At 45.8% G+C, this 23,009-nt stretch overlaps 1 protein-coding gene across 3 annotated transcripts; it reads left to right on the top strand.

Annotated features, from left to right (window-relative positions):
• The first annotated feature begins 71 nt into the window (after positions 1-71).
• Positions 72-22,446, top strand: LOC146057475 (uncharacterized). Of its 3 annotated transcripts, none has more exons than XM_083168747.1 (8): positions 72-99; positions 9,489-9,607; positions 14,227-14,287; positions 15,586-15,653; positions 15,735-15,837; positions 19,526-19,644; positions 20,693-20,838; positions 22,311-22,446. In XM_083168747.1, exons 1-8 carry the CDS (start codon positions 87-89, stop codon positions 22,402-22,404), a joined length of 723 nt encoding a protein of 240 aa, XP_083024873.1. In that variant the 5' UTR covers positions 72-86; the 3' UTR covers positions 22,405-22,446. The 3 variants fall into 3 exon arrangements, with proteins under 3 accessions (XP_083024873.1, XP_083024874.1, XP_083024872.1); XM_083168748.1 differs by lacking the exon at positions 72-99 and adding an exon at positions 844-1,515; XM_083168746.1 differs by lacking the exon at positions 72-99 and adding an exon at positions 6,008-6,841.
• The last annotated feature ends 563 nt before the right edge of the window (positions 22,447-23,009 follow it).

Genomic DNA, 23,009 nt, shown 5'->3' with positions numbered 1-23,009 from the left:
CACACGGACTCCCTCTCCTCCAATAACAGCGAGGTGCTACCAGTGCCTGGGTGTGGGTACATTGTCATGGGTACCTGTTATTCTTGATGCAGCTGGACAGTCAGTGTAATTTATTATTATGTGCACTGCTGATTTCAATATGTATTACCAGTAGCAGTCAGTATGACGATATTCACTGTCATGGTGCATAAGCGTTACATAGTGTCATAATTCTGACCATGACAATATTTGGTCCTTGTTTCCTAGCACGGCGCCCCCGACTTTGATCGAAGTGCATCTTATGCAATCGCAACGCATGCAATATAGCGGCATGCGATGCGATGCGATTTTTAATTGTACAAGCACCCTAATGGGTGCTTACAATGTTAAATGCACCCCCATTGTCAATGCCACCTCCACTATCAACGCCAACTCGAAGCGTGGCGAGCACAGCGGTACGCATCCTCCGACCTTTTCATACTCCCACTATCCACGTCGGCGTGGAGTTGATTTTAGATAGTGTGGCGAGCGGACATCTATTACATTACATGTATTCCGCGTCGGCTTTACATGTGTTTCTCGCGGACTAGTATTTACATGTATTCCTTCGGGCTCGTATTTGGCGTCCCCTCGCGGGGCTCGCAACGCTTCGGGCTTGGTGCCTCGCTGCGCTTGCCACACTATCTAAAATCAACTCCACACCGACGTGGATAGTGGGGGTATGAAAAGGTCGGAGGACACGTACCGCTGCGCTCGCCACGCTTCGGGTTGCCGTTGAGAGTGGGGGTGTTGTTGACAATGGGGGCGCATTTAACATTGTAAGCACCCATCAGGGTGCTTGTACAATTAAAAATCGCATTGCATCGCATGCCATTTGATGGCATGCGATGCTATGCGATATTTCATTGTACAAGCACTCCTGTTAATTTAACGGGAATATTGCATCGCATACCACTAAATACGGTATGCGATGGGCGCCGTGCTAGGAAACAAGTACCCAATATTTCAGTGTCGACATGGTAAATGCCAACATTATCATGCTGACATTGTGAATGTCAACCAAATATACAGCTTTATTGGTGTGAGCAAAAATAAATACCGCCCTGTATATAGCCTCTTCCCTGATGCTCTTGTTATCTTCACATCAGCTTTCATCATTGTTTTTAGTTCCAAATATATTCGCATAGGAAATAGGTGCATACACACAGTGCGATTTTGGCTTACAATTTTGACTGAGGCTTGTCTACCCTCCCTAAAATCGGGTCTGTCCCCCAGCCCTCCAGGAAGGTGGTCAAGTCTCCAGTTTGCCAGCCAGAGCCCCCGCAACCCCCTTCCCTGCTGATTCTATTACCGCAAATTGCCGGTACGCGGAGAGGGGGCAGGGCTAAAATGACGCGGTAGCGACATTTAAGCCCCACCCCCTCTCAGCGGCCCGCAGAGTTTTGGGGCAGGGCCAAGTGATGTGGCCCATTGCCCCACCCCCCTCTGATGGGTTGCCTCTCCGGGCCTCTCCCGGAGAGGTGAAATGAAAAGTAGGTAAGTATGATTTGACTATATGGTGAAAATCGTTTGTAAATTAAGCCAAAATTGGACAGTGTTTACCCTGCTTGTAATACCGCTGTGGTGCCCTGTGAGGTTGGGCAAGGAAAAATAGACTGTACCCCCTTGGGCAGATTCAGGGAAGGGGCACCTGGGTATGTGTAATTTCTGAAATAGCTCATTTTATAGATGAGGAACTGGACTTTCCAACGAGCCCCGCATCGCTAGCCCCCCCCCCCCCCCCCCCCGGGAACCAGAGGTACCACCGGGCAGAGCTGGAACGTTTTCCCCATAGGATAACATGGGACCCGCTAACTCTGACTCCCACCCGGTTGCGATGGCTGCCATCCTCCCCCCGGCATTACAGAAGCTTGTGGTTGATCCCATTCGAACCAAAATCACTGGGCCTTCAATCTGATACCAGGCTGGTCCATATGGGTCATTCGAAGCCCAAAAGTTCTTCAATATGATACTGTAAATGGTTTTGAAGATATAGCCGGTTAAACAATATAGCTGGTTAAAAGAGTGAAGGAGGGGGGGGGGTGTTTTCTCTCCCCCTAACACCAGAAAATGTAGGGACTAGGCTGGTGTAAAAGGGGCCAACCTGGGAATGTCCCTGCATGATCCTGGGATCATATTCCCTGGTAAGTTCATGCATTTTCTGGTGTGTTAAGGGGTATTATTTCAAATAGCCGGGACCTGCAGTTCTCTGAATTCAGCTGGGCAGCCCCCCGCTCTCTGCCCGGCTGTCACTTCTGCCCGGTGGCAGCTGTCCCCCAGTTACGCTGGCATGTATTCACCGTTGGCAATTAGCATGTAATCCCACATGGCAACGAGCATGAAACCACTGGCAATTAGCATGGAACCCTTGGCAATTAGCATGTAGGTAAGCAGCACTTATGTAGCTTAATTTTTAATATGCTTTATGGTGTTTGGCATAATACCTAATGGATATTATGATGTGTGGCTTAACATGTAATGGGCATTATGGTGTCAATTTTTTATACGTGCCTTTGGCGCTCAATGTTCCTGTTTATGAAGCCTATTGTGCATTTTGGTTCTATCCGTGTAGCATTATGTGAATTTTGGCTCAATCCGTATGGCATTATGTGAATTTTGGCTCAATCCGTGAAGCATTATATAAATTTTGGCTCAATCCGTGTGGCATTATGTACATTTTGGCACAATCCGTGTGGCATTATGTGAATTTTGGCTCAATCCATGTTGCATTATGTGAATTTTGGCTCATTCCATTTAGCATCATGTGTAAGGGGTAAGTATAATGGGGTCTAGTATTTTGTTGCATAATGTGTAGAAGCGGTATAGGGTGTGGTACACTACACTCAAGGACATGCCTCCTTTTGAGTGGCCACACCCCTTTCCCAGAGCACGTCTCAGGCACGCGCACAGCTACATTCTTCACTTTTTTCGCTAAGGTGGACCTGTGTACTTTAAACGCCATGGCCTATTTTTCATCCCATTCCCACCCTCTCTCTGCTCTCCTCTCTCTCTCAGCATGTACCATCTCTTTTGCCGCAACGGATTGCACCTGAACGAGGAGGGGGCAGGGGTGCTCGGGGGTAGAATGGTGGGAAGGCTTGAGGAGATTTTAAACTAGGAGGGTGGGGGGAGGATATAGTAAGAAACCTTAAACCAATAAACAAGTGTAGAATAGAGGGCATAGACAGCTACATTGTGGAGGAAGCAAGTGGATGGGAGGAAAAAGTGAACAAGGTATATGAACAGTGTATGAGAGACACACAGCCAAGAACAAATATTGTCCATGATACTGATTTATCGTTTCAGGAACCTTCTACAACTGTAACAGGTAACATGACAAAGGCAAAGGAAAAATTAGATCTGAAATGCCTTTATCTGAATTCTAGTTAACTGGTAAAATGGGGGAACTAGAGACCCTAGTTTTGGAAGAAGATTTTGATCTCATAGGTATTACTGAAACTTGGTGGGATGAATCACATGAGTGGGAGGCTAACATAGAAGGTTATAGTCTTTTTAGAAAAAAACAGATTAGGTAGAAGGGGAGGTGGGGTTTGTTTATATGTTAAACCATCCTTAAAACCTTACATAAGGGAAGACATAAACGAGAGCACAATGGAGTCGGTAGCATAAGTATGGGTAGAAATCACAGGTAATATTAAAGGGGCTAAAAAACTTATAGTTGGAACATGTTATAAACCACCCAACATAAATAAGGAGGAGGAAAAAGACCTTGCTACAGGTGGGAAAAGCGGGCAACTTAGGGGACATTATTATTATGGGTGACTTTAACTACCCAGAAATAAATTGGAAGGAAAGGTCAACTAGTACTGCAAAGGGAAATGTTTTATTGGACGCCCTAAATGACCACTATTTGTATCAATTTTTTTGAAAGTCCAACCAGAAATAACAATATCCTGATCTCTTGATAAGCAACAAAGGGGGCATTGTTACTAACATAACCATAATTGAGACATTGGGGAACAGTGATCACAATATGATCACATTTTATTTAGATTTTAACGAAAATAATTATATTGGAGCAACTTAAATTTCAGAAAAGCAAACTTTGGTAAGGTTGAGGAGTCCTTAAAGTATAAAAACTGGAAAACTTAAAAAAAAAATACTGCTGGAGGGCACTGATAAATTTATTCCTAGGGTATCTAAAAGAACAAATGTCAAAAGGAATCCTGTGGCTTAACAGCAAAGTCCAATTTGAAATAGCTAAAAAAAAGGAAGGCATTCAAAACATTTAAACAAGATGGGACACCATATCATTTGCCGCATATAAAGAATGTAATAAGAAATGTAAAAATACAATCAAGATGGCTAAATTAGAGACTGAACGTAAAATAGCAGCAGATAGCAAATCTACTCCCAAAAAATTCTACAGTTATATAAACGGGAAACAGTTAAGGAAGGAAAATATTGGACCACTAAAAAATAAGCAGGGTACTCTGGTAATAGAAGGAAAAGAGAAAGTGGAATTATTCAATACATTTTTTGTTTCGGTATTTACAAGGGAAGAATCTTCAGAAGATCTCCCACAGATTAAAGGCTTGGCTTTTGATGGCTCCCAAACTGTATGTTTGAGTGAGGAAATGGTCAAAAATAGATTATGGACCCTAAATAGTAACAAATCTCGGCAAAATACACCCTAGGATACTAAAAGAATTGAGTTCTGTCATAGCACTACCATTATATCTGATATTCAGGGAATCAATAAACTCGGGGACGGTACCAAGGGACTGGCGCATAGCTAATGTGCAGTAGTACCAATATGGAAGAAAGGTAGCAAAACTAACCCTGAAAATTATAGACTGGTCAGCCTTACATCCATTGTGGGGAAAATATTATAAGGAATAATTAGAGAAAGTGATAAGTAAGCTCAGCATGGGTTCGTCAAAAATAGATCATGTCAGACTAATTTAATTAGCTTGTATGAGGAAGTCAGTAGGGAGGCACGTGCGAGCGTCTCGTGCGCGCATGCCCCTGGCGAGAGCTGGCCGCTGGCGGGGGCTGGCGATAGATTCGCCAGCCCCTGCAAGGATGAAGGCTGCTCCATCTGTATGTTCAGTGGCGTAACTACTGTAAGGCAGCCCCAGCTGCTGCTTGGGGGAGCAATTGGCAGTGGGGTCTGTGTGGGCGTCAGCACCCGCTCGACGCACTGACATGCTGCTGCCTGCCGCTGCCCACTGGCTGAGCACCGGAGGGGAGTCAGCCGCAGTGCAGGTGCGGCCATGGCAGAGACGACAAATCCCCCCACTGATTCAATTGACTGTACACAGAGCTAGCTATTAGCTACTGTGTTCAGGATGGGCGGATGGGTGTGCTGGGGTGGCCTGGGATGCATTGGAGCCAAAGGAAGTAGCAGTGTATTCTGGTCTCTCTTCCTCTATCCTGCTTCATCTTCTCCGTTATGCATGTGCACATGCTGGGGAAACACGCTGGAGAGGAGCCCAAGGGGGGCGCCACAAACTTTTTGGCAGGGGGCAGCAAAATTTATAGTTACGCCACTGTGTATGTTTAAATACAGGATTGGGAATCATATGGAACTGGAGATTATTTGTTCACTAACAGGCCTATACTTAGGACACACAGGCATGTACTGAGGCTCGAGGAAAATAAATTCCGTACTGAATTAAGAAGAAGATTCTTCACCATTAGAGCCTTAATTACTATGTTTCTGGCACCACTAACACCCCCTCCCCCTCCCATCCCCTTTCCTATCATGGTGCCCCCCTGTAATTTTCTCCTGGATCCGACCCTGTGTACCCCCAACAGTTCATGTTTTCCAGGTCACCTGGCAGGTGCACAGGTGCACTCATTATTCACTGACACTTTGTGTCACTACTGCATACCTCCCAACTTTGAAGCTCCCGTAGGCGGGACATAGCTTATGCGAAATTTTTCGAGGCCGTGGCCTAATTTTCGGGGGCGTGGCCTATATCACAGCTCTTCCGCGAGGCCACGCCCCCATTTTGACGCTATGGGGTATGACCCAGAGTCTCTGTGAGCCTCTAGCCATGCCCCCAGCCCCCTGGCTGGGGGAATAGACGCTGTGCGCATGCGCACAGCGTTTATTCCCCGCTGCCTAGCAGCCGACATGGGGGACTCCCAACAGCCCCCCCCCCCCTCACCATGGGACACTGCCGGCCGCGGGAGGGACAGCGGGACAGGCCCTGATAATCGGGACTGTCCCACTAAAATCGAGACTGTTGGGAGTTATGCTACTGCTGTGTCCACTCTGCATAACCATACACCTACTCAAGCAGTTGCGTTATTGCGTATAGGCTGCAAATGTATACGCATACTGAAAATGAATTGCAATGGCTTTAGCAGACGTCACTTGATTCCTGTGCGGCAGATTTACTAACATAATAAGTTCTGTAGCCTAAAAAAAAACGCAAATGCAATTGCATTAGCGTACAACTCTGAATAAGGCCCAATGTTCTGGAAGGTTATATTATTATATGTTCTGTTAATGGAAGAAAAAAAGCTTGTATCTCTGGCTAATTCTCTTGCAAGCCCACCTTCCTAGATTCCTAGAGATGCATTTCTGAACACAGCTGTCTCCTGCACAGCCCTGAAAAAGATTTGCTGCCATTGGCTGGGCAGCATCCAACTCCGTAGCATCATACTGTTGTTACTGTGTATCTACAGACACAAAATAGGCAGTATTCCTTGCTGTATGCTGCATAGATCCCTTCCTGTCTGTGCTGCTCCTGGAAGAATTCTGCTCTCACTGGGTATTGTGTGAGGATGGCAGCTGTGAGCCTGTCACAGCCCCTACGCCAGCCCTGCCTCTACCACTCGCATTGTAAAGGTAGTTTATTATTTATTGACAGGCTCAGCATCTTGCATTCTCTGCAAGGTTTGCTGCTTGTGATATTGTATGTCTTTGTTTGCATTTATTTTATTAGCTGTATTACATTGAGAGCAACATCCGTTATAGAAAGAGCAGTGGGATTTGCATAGAATATTAGCTTGGTATAATGTAAATAAAACAGAATTCATTCCCCTATATCCTCTATTTAATGAAACCGTAAATGGCTGCTGCTAAAAATACGCTTTGTGTTTTCCTTTTAATATTTTTTATGGCATTTTTTTATGGCATGTGCTGGATCTCTATGAATAAGTCTAGATATTAATAGTATACATAGTTTTATTTACCATAACCCTATACACATGGGAGTCATTCAGGTGCAGTTAATGTTGAGCTAATTTGCGCAATGTACCAATGTTGGGTACTTTGCGCATATGCATGGCCTGTTCTGCGCTTGAATGACACTGGAAGATGTCTACTGCTGTTCAGAGGGTGTGGAGGGGTCAGTGACAGCCTCTGATTGTCAAATTGTAGGCGTGTTGCTGCTGTTTAGTGGGAGGGAAGAGGTCAGAGATCTCCATCGCAGCATACTTACCTACACTCCCAGAATGACCAGGAGGCTACTGAAAATGGTGTAGCGCTCCCGCCCCCATGGAAGAGTGAGCACGTCTCCCGGTCAGCGCCAGATGCCTGCTTCCCTCCTGGCAAATCTCCTGCCCCTGCAGCTGGGTGTCCTATGACTGTTTGTGGTGAATTGCATAATTGTGGCCCCGTAGGGGCAGACTAGATGGGCCAAGTGGTTCTTATCTGCCGTCAAATAATATGTTTCTATGTTTAATGCTTGTAATCTCAGCATTGTGTAGCTGGGACACGCTGCTCCATCCCTACTTGGAGCTGCCCCCGCTCCGCCATTTCCCCAGAATACCGAGCTTGCTGCCTCCTAAAGGAGGGAGCAGCCAGCATATTGGCAAGTATGGTTTGCAGTGGCTTTTCCATATAGTCGCAGACCAGCAATCACCAATAGACTGCTGCCTTCGCTTCTGTATGCTACTCAGGCCCAGGGATAGACAGAAATTAGGTCTACAAGCATTAGGTTGACCACTGAAGATCGACATGAATGAAGCTCGACATGACTGAAGGTCAACAGGGTCATTAGGATGACACAATCGTTAGGTCGACAAGGGGAAGGTCAACAGTCAAAAGGTTGACATGGGGTTTTTCACTTTTTTTTGTCCCGAAAGTGCACCGGTTCCCCTCACATGGCTCACTGTGCTCGCCATGCTTCGGGCACACTATTTCATTTTCCCACCATGCCCTAGTGGATGGCAGGGCATGAAATACCACCTATCGGCACATGTCAGCTCCAAAATACAGTGAAAAACCCCATGTCAACATTTTGACTGTCGACCTAATGACCCTGTTGACCTAACCCATGTCCCCCTTCAGTCATGTCGACCTAATGCTTGTAGACCTAGTGACCCTATCCCGTCTGTAAGATGCAGGCTGTTTGGGAATTCCTTTTATTTTTTTATAAGTGGTAATCATTTACAAGGCAAAAAGGATTCGGCATGAAAAGCCGGCGGTCGGGATCCCGGCGTTCAAAATCCCGATGTCGGAATCCCGAACGCCGAAATCCCGACAAGGGGGGGACGTGGATTGCCCCCCCCCCCCCTTGCGGGCTACGCTCGGCACACTAATTTATTGTCCCTCCGAGGGTGTCGTGGACACCCACGGGGGGAGAAAGTGTCGGGATTCCGGCGTCAGGATTTTGAACGCCGGGATTTAAACTGCATCCCGGCAAAACCAGGTGGATATAGCCTTGTAAATGATTGCTGCTTTAAAAATATGCACAGACTCACAGCAATTCCTAAACAGCCTGCATATCACATACATTTAACCCAGGATATGTAAATGTGTGTGTTTACCCCTTTTTGTATTTGTGTTAGGTTACAACAAGCTCTGCATGAAACACATTTTGGCCCTTATTCTGATCGGTGCGGCCGGAGCCGCATATGCGGCTCCGACCGCACAGACGAATCCCCGCCTTGCATACGGATCGCCACCTCCGTCCGTACGCGGATATGTGGCGATCCGTATGAAAGTGGACAGGGATACGCCTCCTCCACCTTGGGAGCAGCCCCTGCATTCGATGGTCACAGACCATCGAAGGCAGGGCCGCACGCTCCACCAGGTCCCGCAACACAAGACCTCACGGACACTTGTCCGTGTGAAATCTTGTATTGGGGCGGGCAGCTGACATCCGGCGATGTCAGCTGCCCGCCCCCTACACGAGCGTCACAGCCTCATTACCATGCATACGCCCCGCGTTTGCATGGGAACGCCCATGAAACGCGGGGCGTATGCATAGGGAAATGAGGCTAAGTAGCCCCTCACGCCCCTATCCGCCCCCTTTGCGGCGTTCAAAAAAAGTGTGCGGCGATTTCGCCTGCACATGCGCAGACCGAAAACATCGGCGGAACGGCCGCATGCGGCCGTTACCGCACGAACCAGAATAAGGGCCTTTGTTCCCATACAAAAACTTAAATCAGGACCTGTACTACAGTTGATGGCCCTTCACTGCAATGCACTGCTGTTTGTGTGCAGTCGTAAGTGTTCTATATTCATAAACATTTCTATTCTTTTTAAGTGATTATCAATGTAAAGAAACCTTTGCAACCAATTCAAATGGATTACAAGCAAGTGGCATCAGAAATGTTCTCACTGTGTTCACAGCTCGATGTCCTCATCAGAGGGGAAGTACAGCATGTGAGTACTATGCATATAAATATATATATATACTAGGTGATTCATCGCGCCCTACGGGCGCTCTTCACACCGTCGTAAGGGGCTGCGCCCCCTTAATTTGTGAACGTTTGTATATGAGAAATATGGTTAGAATTGTATGAAAGATGCCCTGTATTGCAACTTAGGTGTCCGCGAATCGCGGGAGGGGGGGTCGCGGAGGGTGCCGTGAATTGCAAGAGGGGGGGTCGCGGGGGGTGCCGCGAATTGCAAGAGGGGGGGTTGTGGGGGGGTGGATGCTGCGAATCGCGGGAGGGGAGGGATTGCAGAGAATCGCGGGAGGGGGGTCGCGGGGTGGGTTGCCGCAAATCGCGGGAGGGGGGTTACGGGGGCGGGGGTTGCAGCGAATCATGGTAGGGGGGGTCGCGGGGGGTGTGCCGTGAATCACGGGAGGGGGGGTCACGGGGTGGGGTGCCGAGAATCACGGGGGGGGGGTGTGTGTGTGTGTGCCGTGAATTGCGGGAGTGGGGGTTGCGGGGGGGTGGGGGGGGGTGAAGCGAATCGCCACAAGAAAAAATCAACACAGAAAGGTCAACACATGTAAATGTTGACATAAGTGTGGCACTTCATTGGTGTCCATGTCGACACATGAGAATGAATATGAAAACATTCAAAAAATGAAAAAAAAAACTTCAAAAACTCATGTCAACCTTTTTCATTGTCGACCATAGCCATGTCAGTGTTTTCCATGTGCAATTTAATTCTGGAGCTGCCGCGAATCGTGGGGGGGGTGCCGCGAATCGCGGGAGGGGGGGGTTACGGGGCGGGGGTTGCGGCGAATCATGGGAGGGGGGGGTCGCGGGGGTGTGCCATGAATCACGGGAGGGGGGGTCATGGGGTGGGGTGCCGAGAATCGCGGGGGAGGTGTGTGTGCCGTGAATCGCGGGAGTGGGGGTTGTGGGGGGGGGGGGGGTGGGTGACGCAAATCGCCACAAGAAAAAATCAACACAGAAAGGTCAACACATGTAAATGTTGACATAAGTGTGGCACTTCATTGGTGTCCATGTCGACACATGAGAATAATTATGAAAATATTCAAAAAATGAAAAAAAAACTTCAAAAACTCATGTCAACCTTTTTCATTGTCGACCATAGCCATGTCAGTGTTTTCCATGTGCAATTTAATTCTGGAGCTGCCGCGAATCACGGGGGGTGCCGCGAATTGCGGGGGGGGGGGGTCGCGGGGTTGGGTGCCGCGAATCGTGGGAGGGCGGGGTTCACAGGGGTTCCGGTGGGGGGTTGCCGCGAATTGCGGGAGGTGGGGGGTCACGGGGGGTGCCGCGAATCGCGGGAGGGGGGGTTGCGGGGGGGTGTGACGCGAATCGCCACAAGAAAAAATCAACACAGAAAGGTCAACACATGTAAATGTTGACATAAGTGTGCCACTTCATTGGTGTCCATGTTGACACATGACAATGAATATGAAAACATTCAAAAAATGAAATAAATCTTCAAAAACTCATGTCAACCTTTTTCATTGTCGACCATAGCCGTACCAGTGTTTTGCATGTGCCATTTAATCCTGGGGCTGCCGCGAATCGTGGGGGGTGCCGCGATTTGCGGGAGGGGGGGTTGCGGGGGGTGGGTGCCGCGAATCGCGAGAGAGCGGGGTTCATGGGGGTTCCGGTGGGGGGTTGCCGCGAATCGCCGGAGGGGGGTTGCGGGGGGTGTGACGCGAATCGCCACAAGAAAAAAATCAACACAGAAAGGTCAACACATGTAAATGTTGACATAAGTGTGCCACTTCATTGGTGTCCATGTCGACACATGACAATGAATATGAAAAAATTAAAAAAATTACAAATAAATCTTCAAAAACTCATGTCAACCTTTTTCATTGTCGACCATAGCCATGTCAGTGTTTTGCATGTGCCATTTAATCCTGGGGCTGCTGCAAATCGCGGGGGGGGGGGGGGGGGGGGGGGGTGCCACGAATTGCGGGAGGGGGGTCGCAGGGGGGGTGCCGCCAATCGTGCAAGGGGGGGTCGCGGGGGGGTTCTTTTTGCCGCGAATCGCGGGAGGGAGGTTGCAGGGGGGGGTGTTTTTTCCGCGAATCGGGGGGGTCACGGGGGAGGGTTTGCCGCGATTCGCGGGAGGGGGGGGGTCGCGGGGTGGTGGTTATGCCGCGAATTGCGGGAGGGGTCGTGGGGGGGTTCTTTTTGCAGCGATTTGCGGGAGGGGGGGTCGCGGGGGTGTTTTTGCTGCGAATCGCGGTAGGGGGGGTCGCGGGGGAGCGGGTGTTTTTGCTGCGAATCGCGGGAGGGGGGGGGCGCGGGGGGGGGGAGGTTTTGCCGCAAATCACGGGAGGGGGGCGCTCACCTGGTGGCTGTGGAGTAGCAGTGCTGGGCAACATGGGAAGGCAGAGGGTGTCTGGCACTGTCTGTGGGCTCACTGGGCTGGTTCTCTGTCACATACCTCCCAACATGACCCTCTCCAGGAGGGACACAATGCTCTGTTTCTAGACTTCCCCTTAATGTATGATTGCCATCACCTGTTTTAAACAGGTGAATTTCTCAGAAAGGTGTTCAGCACAGATGAAGGCAATCACACATTAAGAGGAAAGTCCAGGAACAGAGCGTTATAGACACAGACACCCACTTTGAGTGACAGATGTAGCCAAATATATAGGAGATAGAACATCATTTTGTTTAGAATGATGTTTGTGTAATAAACAAATAATAATAATTTGTAACTCATCTCTTATCTGCTGGTTTGGTTTTATGTTCTTCCTAATAGTTTTACAACAAGATGTATGCACTACGGTCGGTGTACATATCTGTAGATTATGTACACAGTAGTTTTTTTCAGAAGGATAATATTAGTAGTTTGTATGTATGCATCTGTATGTTCATTAAGACTTTCAATAATCAGTACAATTATAAGAACAACTGCATCTCAAGTATGAATGCTTGTGCCCAGCTTTGGACATACAAAAGGAGCCTTCTTCAAATAGCCTTCTCTGGAAAGCCATGGCTCACCAAGGCTTATTATCATCTATTGTTCTCAGCTGCAATACAATACACAGAAAAATACAGTAGGGTATTAGCAGAGGATTAAGGCCCATATTTAGATTTAATCGCAGTACAATCTTGTTCTCAAAATGGGCAAAACCATGTGCACTGCAGGTGGGGCAGATGTAACATGTGCAGAGAGAGCTAGATTTGGGTGGGGTGTGTTGAAACTGAAATCTAAATTGCAGTGTAAAAATAATGCAGCCAGTATTTACCCTGCACAGAAACAAAATAACTCACCCAAATCTAATGCAGCCCACACACGCACCGATCCCGGCGTGCGTTGTGGGCTTAACTAGCACACATAGCATCGCATCGTATGCCTTGTGCATGCGATGCGATGCTATGCTAGAAAAAGCTAGTACAAAAAGTATGTGCAGCATATACTTTTCGTACTGTACGATGAGGTGCCGCGGGAGCGCGCACCCCATCGTACAGCATCGCACCGCCGGCAAAGGTGCGTGTGTGGGCTCCTTTTCTCTCTCTGCACGCTACATCTGCCCCACCTGCAGTGCACATGGTTTTGCCCATTTTGAGAACAAATTTGTACTGCGATCAGATCTGAATTATGGAGCCCACAGACGCACCGATCCCGGCGTGCGTTTGTGGGCTTAACTAGTACACATAGCATCGCATCGTATGCCTTGTGCATACGATGTGCATGCGATGTGATGCTATGCTAGAAAAAGCTAGTACAAAAAGTATGTGCAGCACATACTTTTTGTACTGTACGATGAGGTGCCGCGGGAGCGCGCACCCCATCGTACAGCATCGCACCGCCGGCAATGGTGCGCGTGTGGGCACCTTTAGGGTCTTAAGGAGCCCACACACGCACCGTTGCCGGCGGTGCGATGCTGTACGATGGGGTGCGCGCTCCCGCGGCACCTCATCGTACAGTACAAAAAGTATGTGCTGCACATACTTTTTGTACTAGCTTTTTCTAGCATAGCATCACATCGCATGCACATCTTATGCAAAAGGCATACGATGCGATGCTATGTGTGATAATTAAGCCCACAACGCACGCCGGGATCGGTGCGTGTGTGGGCTCCATAAGTCCGACAGCTCTGGCTCACTTAATCCTATTAAAGGGCTATAAAGGATGGCTCTATCTGTACTCTGCTTAATCATCAAACATAAGCTTTGACATTACCTAGGAAACCATTATCAATGCTAGAGTATGTCAGTGTATTCCAGACTATTCTGTCTCATAGCATACAGGTCATTATTAAACAAAACCGCTAAAAAAATCTATCATCCTGAGGGTCAGTTATGTGGTGAGGGTCAGGATTTGCTTCTGTTTCTCCACATATTTTATGTTTGAAAGTCACCAGCACTGGATTTGCCTGTTAAATTGACAATAAATAATTTTGAATTGGTCCTGAACCACAAACCGAGGGCACCCCTGCAAGGGTTCTAAGGCACCCCAGGGTGCCACGGCGCAGAGTTAGGGAACCACTGCTCTAGGGCATATGCATCAATGCTTGGAGAGATACAGGGTGTATTTACTAAAGTTCAAAATTTGCTGCTTGTAAATGTATTCTATGTAACACTGTCTGCCTTTGTGAACAGTTACAGGAACAAGTTGCAGATAATATATGCCTTGGAGAGTCTGACATATTTCAAGAATTAGGTGAGCTATGTAACAGATCAGCATTGTATATTTTAGATAGAAATTAATTTTCAATTTTTTATGTTTCCAAAGAAAATTAATTAATTCATTTCAAATGCAAGTTTGGTATTCTAATGCTGTGTACACACGGGGGCGATATGGGCTATAATCGCTGGGAATATGGTCGTAGGCGACCATATTGCCAGTGATGGAAGTGTGCCCCAGCGATAAATCGCCGGGTGCGCGCTCCCGTTTTCTGCCCCATTGAAATCGCTAATTACCTCTGCGGCTCCCCCAGCAGAGGTTCCTTTTCATCAGCGACCATCTCTGGTCGCTGATGAAAAGGAGACACTGAGCAATATATTGCAAGCAATATATGGCTGAGCAATATATCCCCCCCCCCCCCCCGTGTGTATGCACCTTTAACCTATCAAGGAACAGTGAGCAACAAACACAGTGCACTTCAGCAATCAGCAGTTTTTCCACAGCAGTTTTGCAGTCAGGTTGTCTTTATGAAAACATTTAAGCAATATGCATTCAGCTTTGCATTTGAATTAAGTTTTATTGATAATTGCAATTAAAATATTTTTTTGCTAAACAAAATTCAGCAGAATCTTCTCATTCTGTTCTAAAGAGGAAAAGCTCTTTTGATCCACCCTACTCAAATTCCCCAGTAGAGACTTTTATTAAATGTGCTAAACCAGACACCCTAACTTTCAAAGATAATCTTGCAGGTTATGGTTTGCAGGAGAATCATGAGATTATAATACAACCTTCCGAAAAGGGAGGTGGGATCATACTTAGAAACAGCTGCCCCAGCCCTCCCTGGCTGCATCCAGAAAATGCCATGTCCTGTCCCCACAATGCCACTTTGTCGCATTGACACCCCGGCGCAACTTAAACTGCAGTCACGGCAAGATGGCAGTTGAAGTTCTCGCTTATGCGCACAAGTGTGGAAATCACAGAATAGCAATTTCCGCACTCCTTCAGAGAACTCTGAATAACCCCCTTAGCCTTAAAACATCTCTGATTCCCTTAGAAATGTGTGTATCAACTACCAGTGTCAATACCTAAAAAGAATAAATCCATCTCTTCCTAATATCACTTGTGGAGAAGCCTTTGTTTTAAATATACCAGGCGTCCTCTGTTTACCCATTTTATCATCTGGGTTTTATATGATATATGTTGTCTCATTTACTTTAACTTTGCATACTGTAAAGTATGTTGTTTATTTCTTAGTTTGCTCTGAATAATATAATTATTTTAAGTCCCTTGAAAAGCCCTAAGAACATAACTTAGTGTTTTACTTACAATTTAAGGTTCAGAACTTGTCGACAGAATGAAAGAATGTTTAATCCACTTACCGGAGCCAACACCATGTCTAGAGGTAACTATCTAATAAATACAGTAACACATTTACCTAGACTTCTCCTTGTATTGTACATGTCATACATCTCCATTTTTGCAGGACTATCTTGACACCTCCGGGTTATCAGTAATTTTCCCAAGGGTTGAGATATACATCATACATGAGAGGCCTGTTGATATTTTGGAGCGGCCTCCAATGGATGGTAAGAGGCAATGGAACATAATTTGTATATACTACATGTGCAGTCATTACAAATGACCAATCTAAAAATAAACTGCTCACTAAAGTATAAAATGTAGGCATAACTATATGTAAAACATAACCATCTTTATCCAGGAATGGTACAATGATACTGCAAGCAGGGCTGGCCTAAGGCTTCTCGGAACCCTAGGCAAAACTAGGCAACCATAGGCAATCAACTTTCCCAACCCCTCACTGCCACCAACACCAACTTTCCAGACGAAAGTGAGGAGATGGCATTTTCGAAGTTGCAAAGCCAACACCTGCATTAGTACAAGGATGTCTTACTCATAGACGCCCTTGATTTAGTGATAGGCAGACTCTGTGACGCTCCCAGATCACGGCGCCCTAGGCAGCTGCCTAAAGCTGCCTATTCTTAGAGCTGGCCCTGGGTCAGTCCCCAGTCAATACTCTATCTGACTCTCAATGGGCTGGCATTAATATGCAAAGAGAAACAACAATAAAAGTTGAAGAAAAAAACACATCAAAGAAGTAGCTGTTAACATAATACTGAAAAATAATAAAGTAACCACACAAATTAGCAATATTTAAAGCTGTCCCAAATCCTTGCAAGACTTAACCTTATATTATATGTCAGGTAACAAATAAATCAGCCATGTCCTACCTTTCCCAATACATAACCGCTTTCTGTATTTGTATTTTTATGTAGCTCAATGTACTCTAAGATACTGCTAATCTAAACACCTAACTGCTCTATCTAACTTTGCAAATCATAACATGTGAATTGTCATTTGTATGTGCAACTGATGCAATGTATGTATGTCCTGTCATCTCTCTTGTACCATGCTTGAAGCTGCACCGTATCCAAAAAAATTCCTAGTATACGAGAGTATACATGGCCAATAAAGTGATTTTGATTCTGATGTTGCCCATCTCAAGGCTAAACCAAAGTCTTCCCTTGGCTATAGAATATATACCAATAGCCAGGCATGTCATTTATACAGCCGAGCCCAAGGCACAACCAGATCTTTCAGCTGGGAACATAGGTGCCGATTTATGTTTTTGCTGGTGGGTGCTCAAGCCAAAAATATAGGGGAGTGGCTTCATGGGAAATGGGCGTGGTCACAAAATATTACTGCTTTATATTACGCAGCACAGTTGTCTCCAATATTCAAATTATGGCAACAGTGCCAAATACATAAATGCCCACACAGTACCTGTGGCAGCGACAAGGGAAGGGGATTGCAGTGGGACATGGGCGTGTGGGCCGCTGCTGAGCGGGTGGGTGCCCATCAATTTCTGTGGGTGCTTGGGCCCTCAAGCACCCACAGAATCGGCACCTATGGCTGGGAACACACAGTAGCCCAAGACTCAATCAGATTGCTTGGTCAAGTGAACCATCTCAAAAGTCAACCTGATCTTTTTCTATATTTTCTGGCACAACACCAGTCTTCATTTTACCATGTTTCCAAGACTGACTGTCATATATCATTCTATCACCCTCCATCTTTCAAAACCCATGCAGTTCCTCTTTCCTGCCTGGGGTGTCGCTGTCTGCTTTAGTGCTTCTAGCAGAGTGTGGTCTGTATATCAGCACTGATATGCAAAGCAGACCTGTGCTAGAAACACCACAGCAGATAGCGACACCCCAGGCAGGGAAGAGGAACTGTATGGGTTTTCAAATATGGCGGGTGCTAGAATGAACACTAAATACACAATATAAATTAGAAGAGCAGCACAATTTTTACACCACCCATAGTGCCTGATTCATACTAAACCTTATAAAGTGTCCTTCATGTTACGTCACACAGTAATGCCCCTTATTCATGTTACAAAGTGCCCCTTATACTCAATGTCTGCAGTAGTGCCACTTTTACATATAATGTCCCCAGTACTAGCCGAGCTCCATGAAGACTTTATGGGGTCCTACGGAAGGTACGGATATCAAGCCCCCTTCCTGATTTATTCACACAATGAATAACTTTCTAGACCAACAGGAGCAGAAGGAAAGTCTTACAAAGAACCCCCATACCACTACAGAAATGACAAAAAAAAATGATATAGCAAAACAAATCCATAATATGTAATAAAATATAAGGGGGTCTATTTAATGATAGGGAGGGGTATCCAAATGGTTTGCAGGGGCTATTCAATTAGCCCCAAGTGGTGCTATATAACATTTTCAATTAGCAATGCCTGCAACTCAGTCTACACTAATTTAGTGTGCTGCCCAGTTACTGTCACCCAGTTCCAAGTGGAGATAGTACTGAGGTATACAGCATATGACTCTAACAATATGAACTGCTACCTTCCCATTTTTGGGATGTAGGGCACTGGCACTAGGTACTGCCTGTACTGCCTTGTGAGAAATCTGGCCATGAGTACTAGTGCCCCTTACGCCTAACAACCACAAGAAGGTGGGAAAAGAGTGCGGGAGGGGCGGTGCTGTGCTGCAAAATGAAGTGCCATCAGTGAAGCTGCTGTAGTCAAATAATCACATAAAAGAAGAGAGCACAGTTGTCGTAATTATATTTAAATAAATACATTTATTAGTACACAACAAAATTAATATTACTTTCTGATTAGATACATTTCTTTAACACTGACATAGGTCGGACACAATTCCAATGTAACAAATAGCAGAATATGAGAACAATGTTTCTAATTGTGCATTCTCCTTTCACTTTGAGTCCTATTGGGAGAAAAGTGCTATATAAATATCATTATTATTATTATTCATTATTATTTCAAAGCAATTGCAATGCCGCTTAAAACACACACAGTTCTCACCAGTGGTGACCACTCCAATAGAGCCTCTGTTGCCAGATAACTTTTATCCAGTCTCCTTTGATTGTGAAAGGCACAACTCCTTTAGGTGATAAGTGAGAAGGCTGAGGGATTTTTAGGATAGCAAGACCGTTTTCTGGTTTTAAGTCTGTGGGTTACAAATAATCAAGTACTCCTATGTGTAGAGCACAGCTGACTCTCACTCTGTAGTTTCAAAAGATGTTACCCAGAAAGAGTACCTGTGAGGTGGTTTGGAAGACCAGATTTCCACGGCCACAGGTAACTGGTGCGGTCGGCAAGGTATCTGGCAATATCAGCCACAGATGGATGACCACCCTGCGGTGGTCTCAGCAAGGCTCCTGCCCCAAACAGTCCGCACCGCAGATCTATGGAACTTTCCAGTATGATATCTGTAATACCCTCCCAGGTTTGCTTATATACAGTATATGCATGACCTGAAATTTCCACAAATTGCCCAGGCTTGATTGATCTGCTCAGGGTCCCGGTCAACTGCCTGCTCCCCCCCCCCCCCCCCCTTGCCCTCCTGTAGAGACCATGGTGCCATGAATACTATTTTTAATTATATATTTTGAGAAAGAGGCTCAATCAAGCCACTTCCATTAGGACCCCCCATTACTAGGGCATGGCCCTGTTTCCTCAAACATAGTAGTTTATAAAGATTTGTCACTGTATTGTTTTTGAATGCCAAATGCATTAATGAAACTATAATAATTTATAATATCAATTTTGAAAAATACTTTTTAAAATAGCATGGAATGTGTTATGAACCGTGCAAAGCTGCCATCTAATGCTTGGAGTCAGCAGTATTGTTCTATAGAAACTATGTATTGTGAAATTGATGTTTGTTATTCTGATGTCACTAATACTGTACTTTTCTGCAGATTACTATGCTCATATTGGGAAACTTAATCAGCTCCTGGTTTTGAGTCAACAATTGGAGGATGATGTGAAACACTTAGGAAGCCATAAATATGTAGCTCATCAGTTGTCCGTACTGTACGTGAGTAGTTTTGTGAACATTTAGGGGTCAATCCAAATACTTGTGAAGGATGTGAGATGCCGTTGCCATAAACGCTGGCCATGGCACCCGAACTTGCACCTGTGGCAGCCCTTTCTAATGCCAACTCGTAGATTTTTGTTCACAATCGTACAGCTATTGTACAATATTATATGTGTTAAAGAGCTGATGGATTGGGAGTGAAATGGGTAGCTGACATAGGTGCAGGGAGTGTGGCTGGTATGGAGTCCACCATTCCTGTGAAAGTTACATGTGTTCTATATATATCTCTCACCAATGGGTCGTACGTAGGGGCTCTTACAAACTTTTGCTTTGGGGTTTACATTATACAGTATATGTAGTTATGCCCCTGAATCTGCTCTTTTTAATGTGGTATGAAATGAACTGGAGGGAATTATGTTACATGATATGAACTGGGGCACTGTAAAACAATACAAAGTTAAGGTACTACAGTGTGGCATAATATGAATTGGGGGCAACACTGTAATGTAGCATAATATGATTTAGGGACACTGTATGTCATAATGTGAATTGGGGGTCCTGCGTGGCATAATGTATACTTGCAGCCCTAAAATGTGAAATTGGACCTTATTCTGGTCCATGCGCACTGTAGCAAATTAGCAATGGTGCGCAATGTTTTCATACTGCACATTTCTGCGCATGTTCCGGGTGCGACTGGCCCTGGCGAACAGAGTGTTTGTTCCCATAAAAACGCTGGGCGTACCCATGATAATGATCCAGTGACGTAGGTGCCGGGGGCGGGCAGCTAACATCACCGGATGTCAGCTACTCGCCACCATGCATGAGCTGTGGGAATTGGTTAACCCCCCCCCCCCTGTGAACATTGCTGGGCCAGTGAAAATCGCTTAGTGTGCACCTTATGCACTTTACATAAAGTGCATGATCACTTGGCATACACACTGGGCATGCACCTTATGTAAAGTGCAAAATTGCTTGAATGTAGGAACATACATTCCTCACGATATTTCCTTGTTTTGGATGATAATTTTGTGTTCTGATTTTGTTCTAGAAGGTTCTCAGTTATTTTAGTGGAAGTCCGTATCTAGATGTTCTAAAGAGAGATATTGAAGCCAATTTTAAGTCTGTAAAATCTGCGCTTACTATATCCGAGGGATCAAGGCAGGAACCTCTTTTACCAGCACATCTTCTAACTTGGTGAGACATTAATCCAGCAATTACCTCTTCATATAGAAAACATTTTAATGGCCCACTATAAGTGTGGTTTACATGTTTATAGTATTAGCGCCAAATGTTGCACTTTATCTTTGTGTTTTATGAAATATAGGGGCAGATGTCCTAAGCCGAGATAAAGTACCAGATAAACAGCTCCTAACTGTACTGTATGTTATAGACCGAGTTAGAAAAACAACAATTACAAGCTGGTTGTTTGAAACTTTGGGGTCTATTTACTAAGCTTTGGGTGGAGATAAAATGGATGGAGAAACAGTACCAGCTGCTAACTGGCATTGCCGTTAGGAGCTGATTGGCTGGTACAATATTTCCGTCCAAGAATTAGTAAATAGACCCCTCTATCTCCATCAAAGACTTAAGGCCCCCATACACTAGGGCGACTTGTCCTTAGGACAAGTCGCCCCCGACTTACCCCTGAGCTTCCCCGGCTGCTCCCCGGGGGAGCTTGATTAGATTGGCACTTGATGTGCCATTTTTTACATGTGATAAATCGTCTCGATTTATCACATGTAAAAAACCCGGGGAGCAGGGGGGGGGGGCTACAGAGCAGGGCTGCAGGGGGGGCTGGGGACGCTGCGGGGGACACAGGCGGCATAGAGCCGGGCAGAGGGAGCCGGGAGCTGTCAGTGCTAGAAAAAAAAGCCTATACAATGAATGGGCAGCCTGTGATTGGCTGAGCTCTCTCTCAGCCAATTGCTGACTGGCTGAGAGAGCGCTCAACCAATCACAGGCCGCCCATTCATTGTATGGGCTTTTTTTTTTATTCAGTACTGACAGCTCCCGGCTCCCCCTGCCCGGCTCTATGCCGCCTGTGTCCCCCGCAGCGTCCCCAGCCCCCCCTGCTCCCTCCACCGCCGCGCGCCGCCCCACTAGGTCCCAAGTCGGGTGGTCGGACGTGCAGCAGGTCCGACCACCCGACGCAGATCCGATGCGCACGGGACCGCGCATCGGATCTGAGGGGACATCAAAACTAGCCGATTTTGGTCCGATTTCGGCCAGATCCGACTGATCTGGCCGAAATCTGACCAAAATCGGCTAGTGTATGGGGGCCTTTAGTACATCTGCCCCGAGAGTATTGAAGACTGTATGTAAATGCTTTTTATAGAGCCCTGAAGATTACTGATATTGCTTATATGGTGTCAGGTATACAGACCCCATATCTGTTTTTTTTTTTCCAGATTATGGTTTTCGGTAAAAAAAAAATATCTTCCCTTTGGCAGAAAATACAATTTTTGCATTTGTGGCAATACTGTACGTAGCACTATTTTTTTACAGCGACTTACCTTCTTAACTTGACAATCCAGATTCCGGATGAAGTACTTATAACCTACTCATGTTTCTGGGTTAAAAAAATAGTAATTTTAATGATAAAAAAATAATAATAAACATAAATTATGGATTATGATCATAAATGATTTATACTCCTTTCTTTGCAGGTTGTTAGGTCTCACACAGACAATCATTACAACAGTCTCCTTACTCCCTGAAGAACTCATTGGTGAAATGTCCATTCTTGCTTTCTCTTTGTAGTTGTAATTTCCACAAGTAACTATTAAATACAGTTGAATACAATGTTTGGCAAACTGTGACCCTCCAGTATGCTGGGAGGACTAGCTGATATGTGAAGACAGACATATTGTCACGTTGGCTTCCTCGGGTGTAATATAATCTAATGTTGCCATACTTTTACATGTTGCCCTCATCCTACAAAGTAAAATAAAATATGTTGATACTAGTGAAATGATTGCATTATAGCTAAATACATGGGCATGCTAGGTATTACATCACAAATCACATATAAGTGCTGCCATTTAACTATGAATGGGAAAGGGGTACATCTCAGAAGATGGTATTATTCAGAGTGTGTTAGTGAAGAATCAAAACTTAAAACAACGAAAAATAATGTCATCCTCCATCTATTACTATATATGTATTTATTTGTAGACAAAATATTTTAACTGAACACATACTGTATGTCAATGCCGATGCACTGGAGTTGCTGCCTCCAGTCTTCAAGACCTGAAGGTGCACATACATGTAGAACAGCACATGTGTGGTTCGCAGATAAACAGTCCCGTGTCCAAGACTTCTCTCGCGCTGCCCCCCCTGCACTGGAACAACCTCCCGCCACCCAT

The sequence above is a fragment of the Crinia signifera genome, chromosome 2, assembly GCF_055691185.1.
Source record: "Crinia signifera chromosome 2, ASM5569118v1, whole genome shotgun sequence".
In the NCBI taxonomy this organism is placed as follows: domain Eukaryota; kingdom Metazoa; phylum Chordata; class Amphibia; order Anura; family Myobatrachidae; genus Crinia; species Crinia signifera.
Note: the sequence above shows the minus strand (reverse complement) of the source record. Positions and strands in the feature narration are given on the sequence as shown.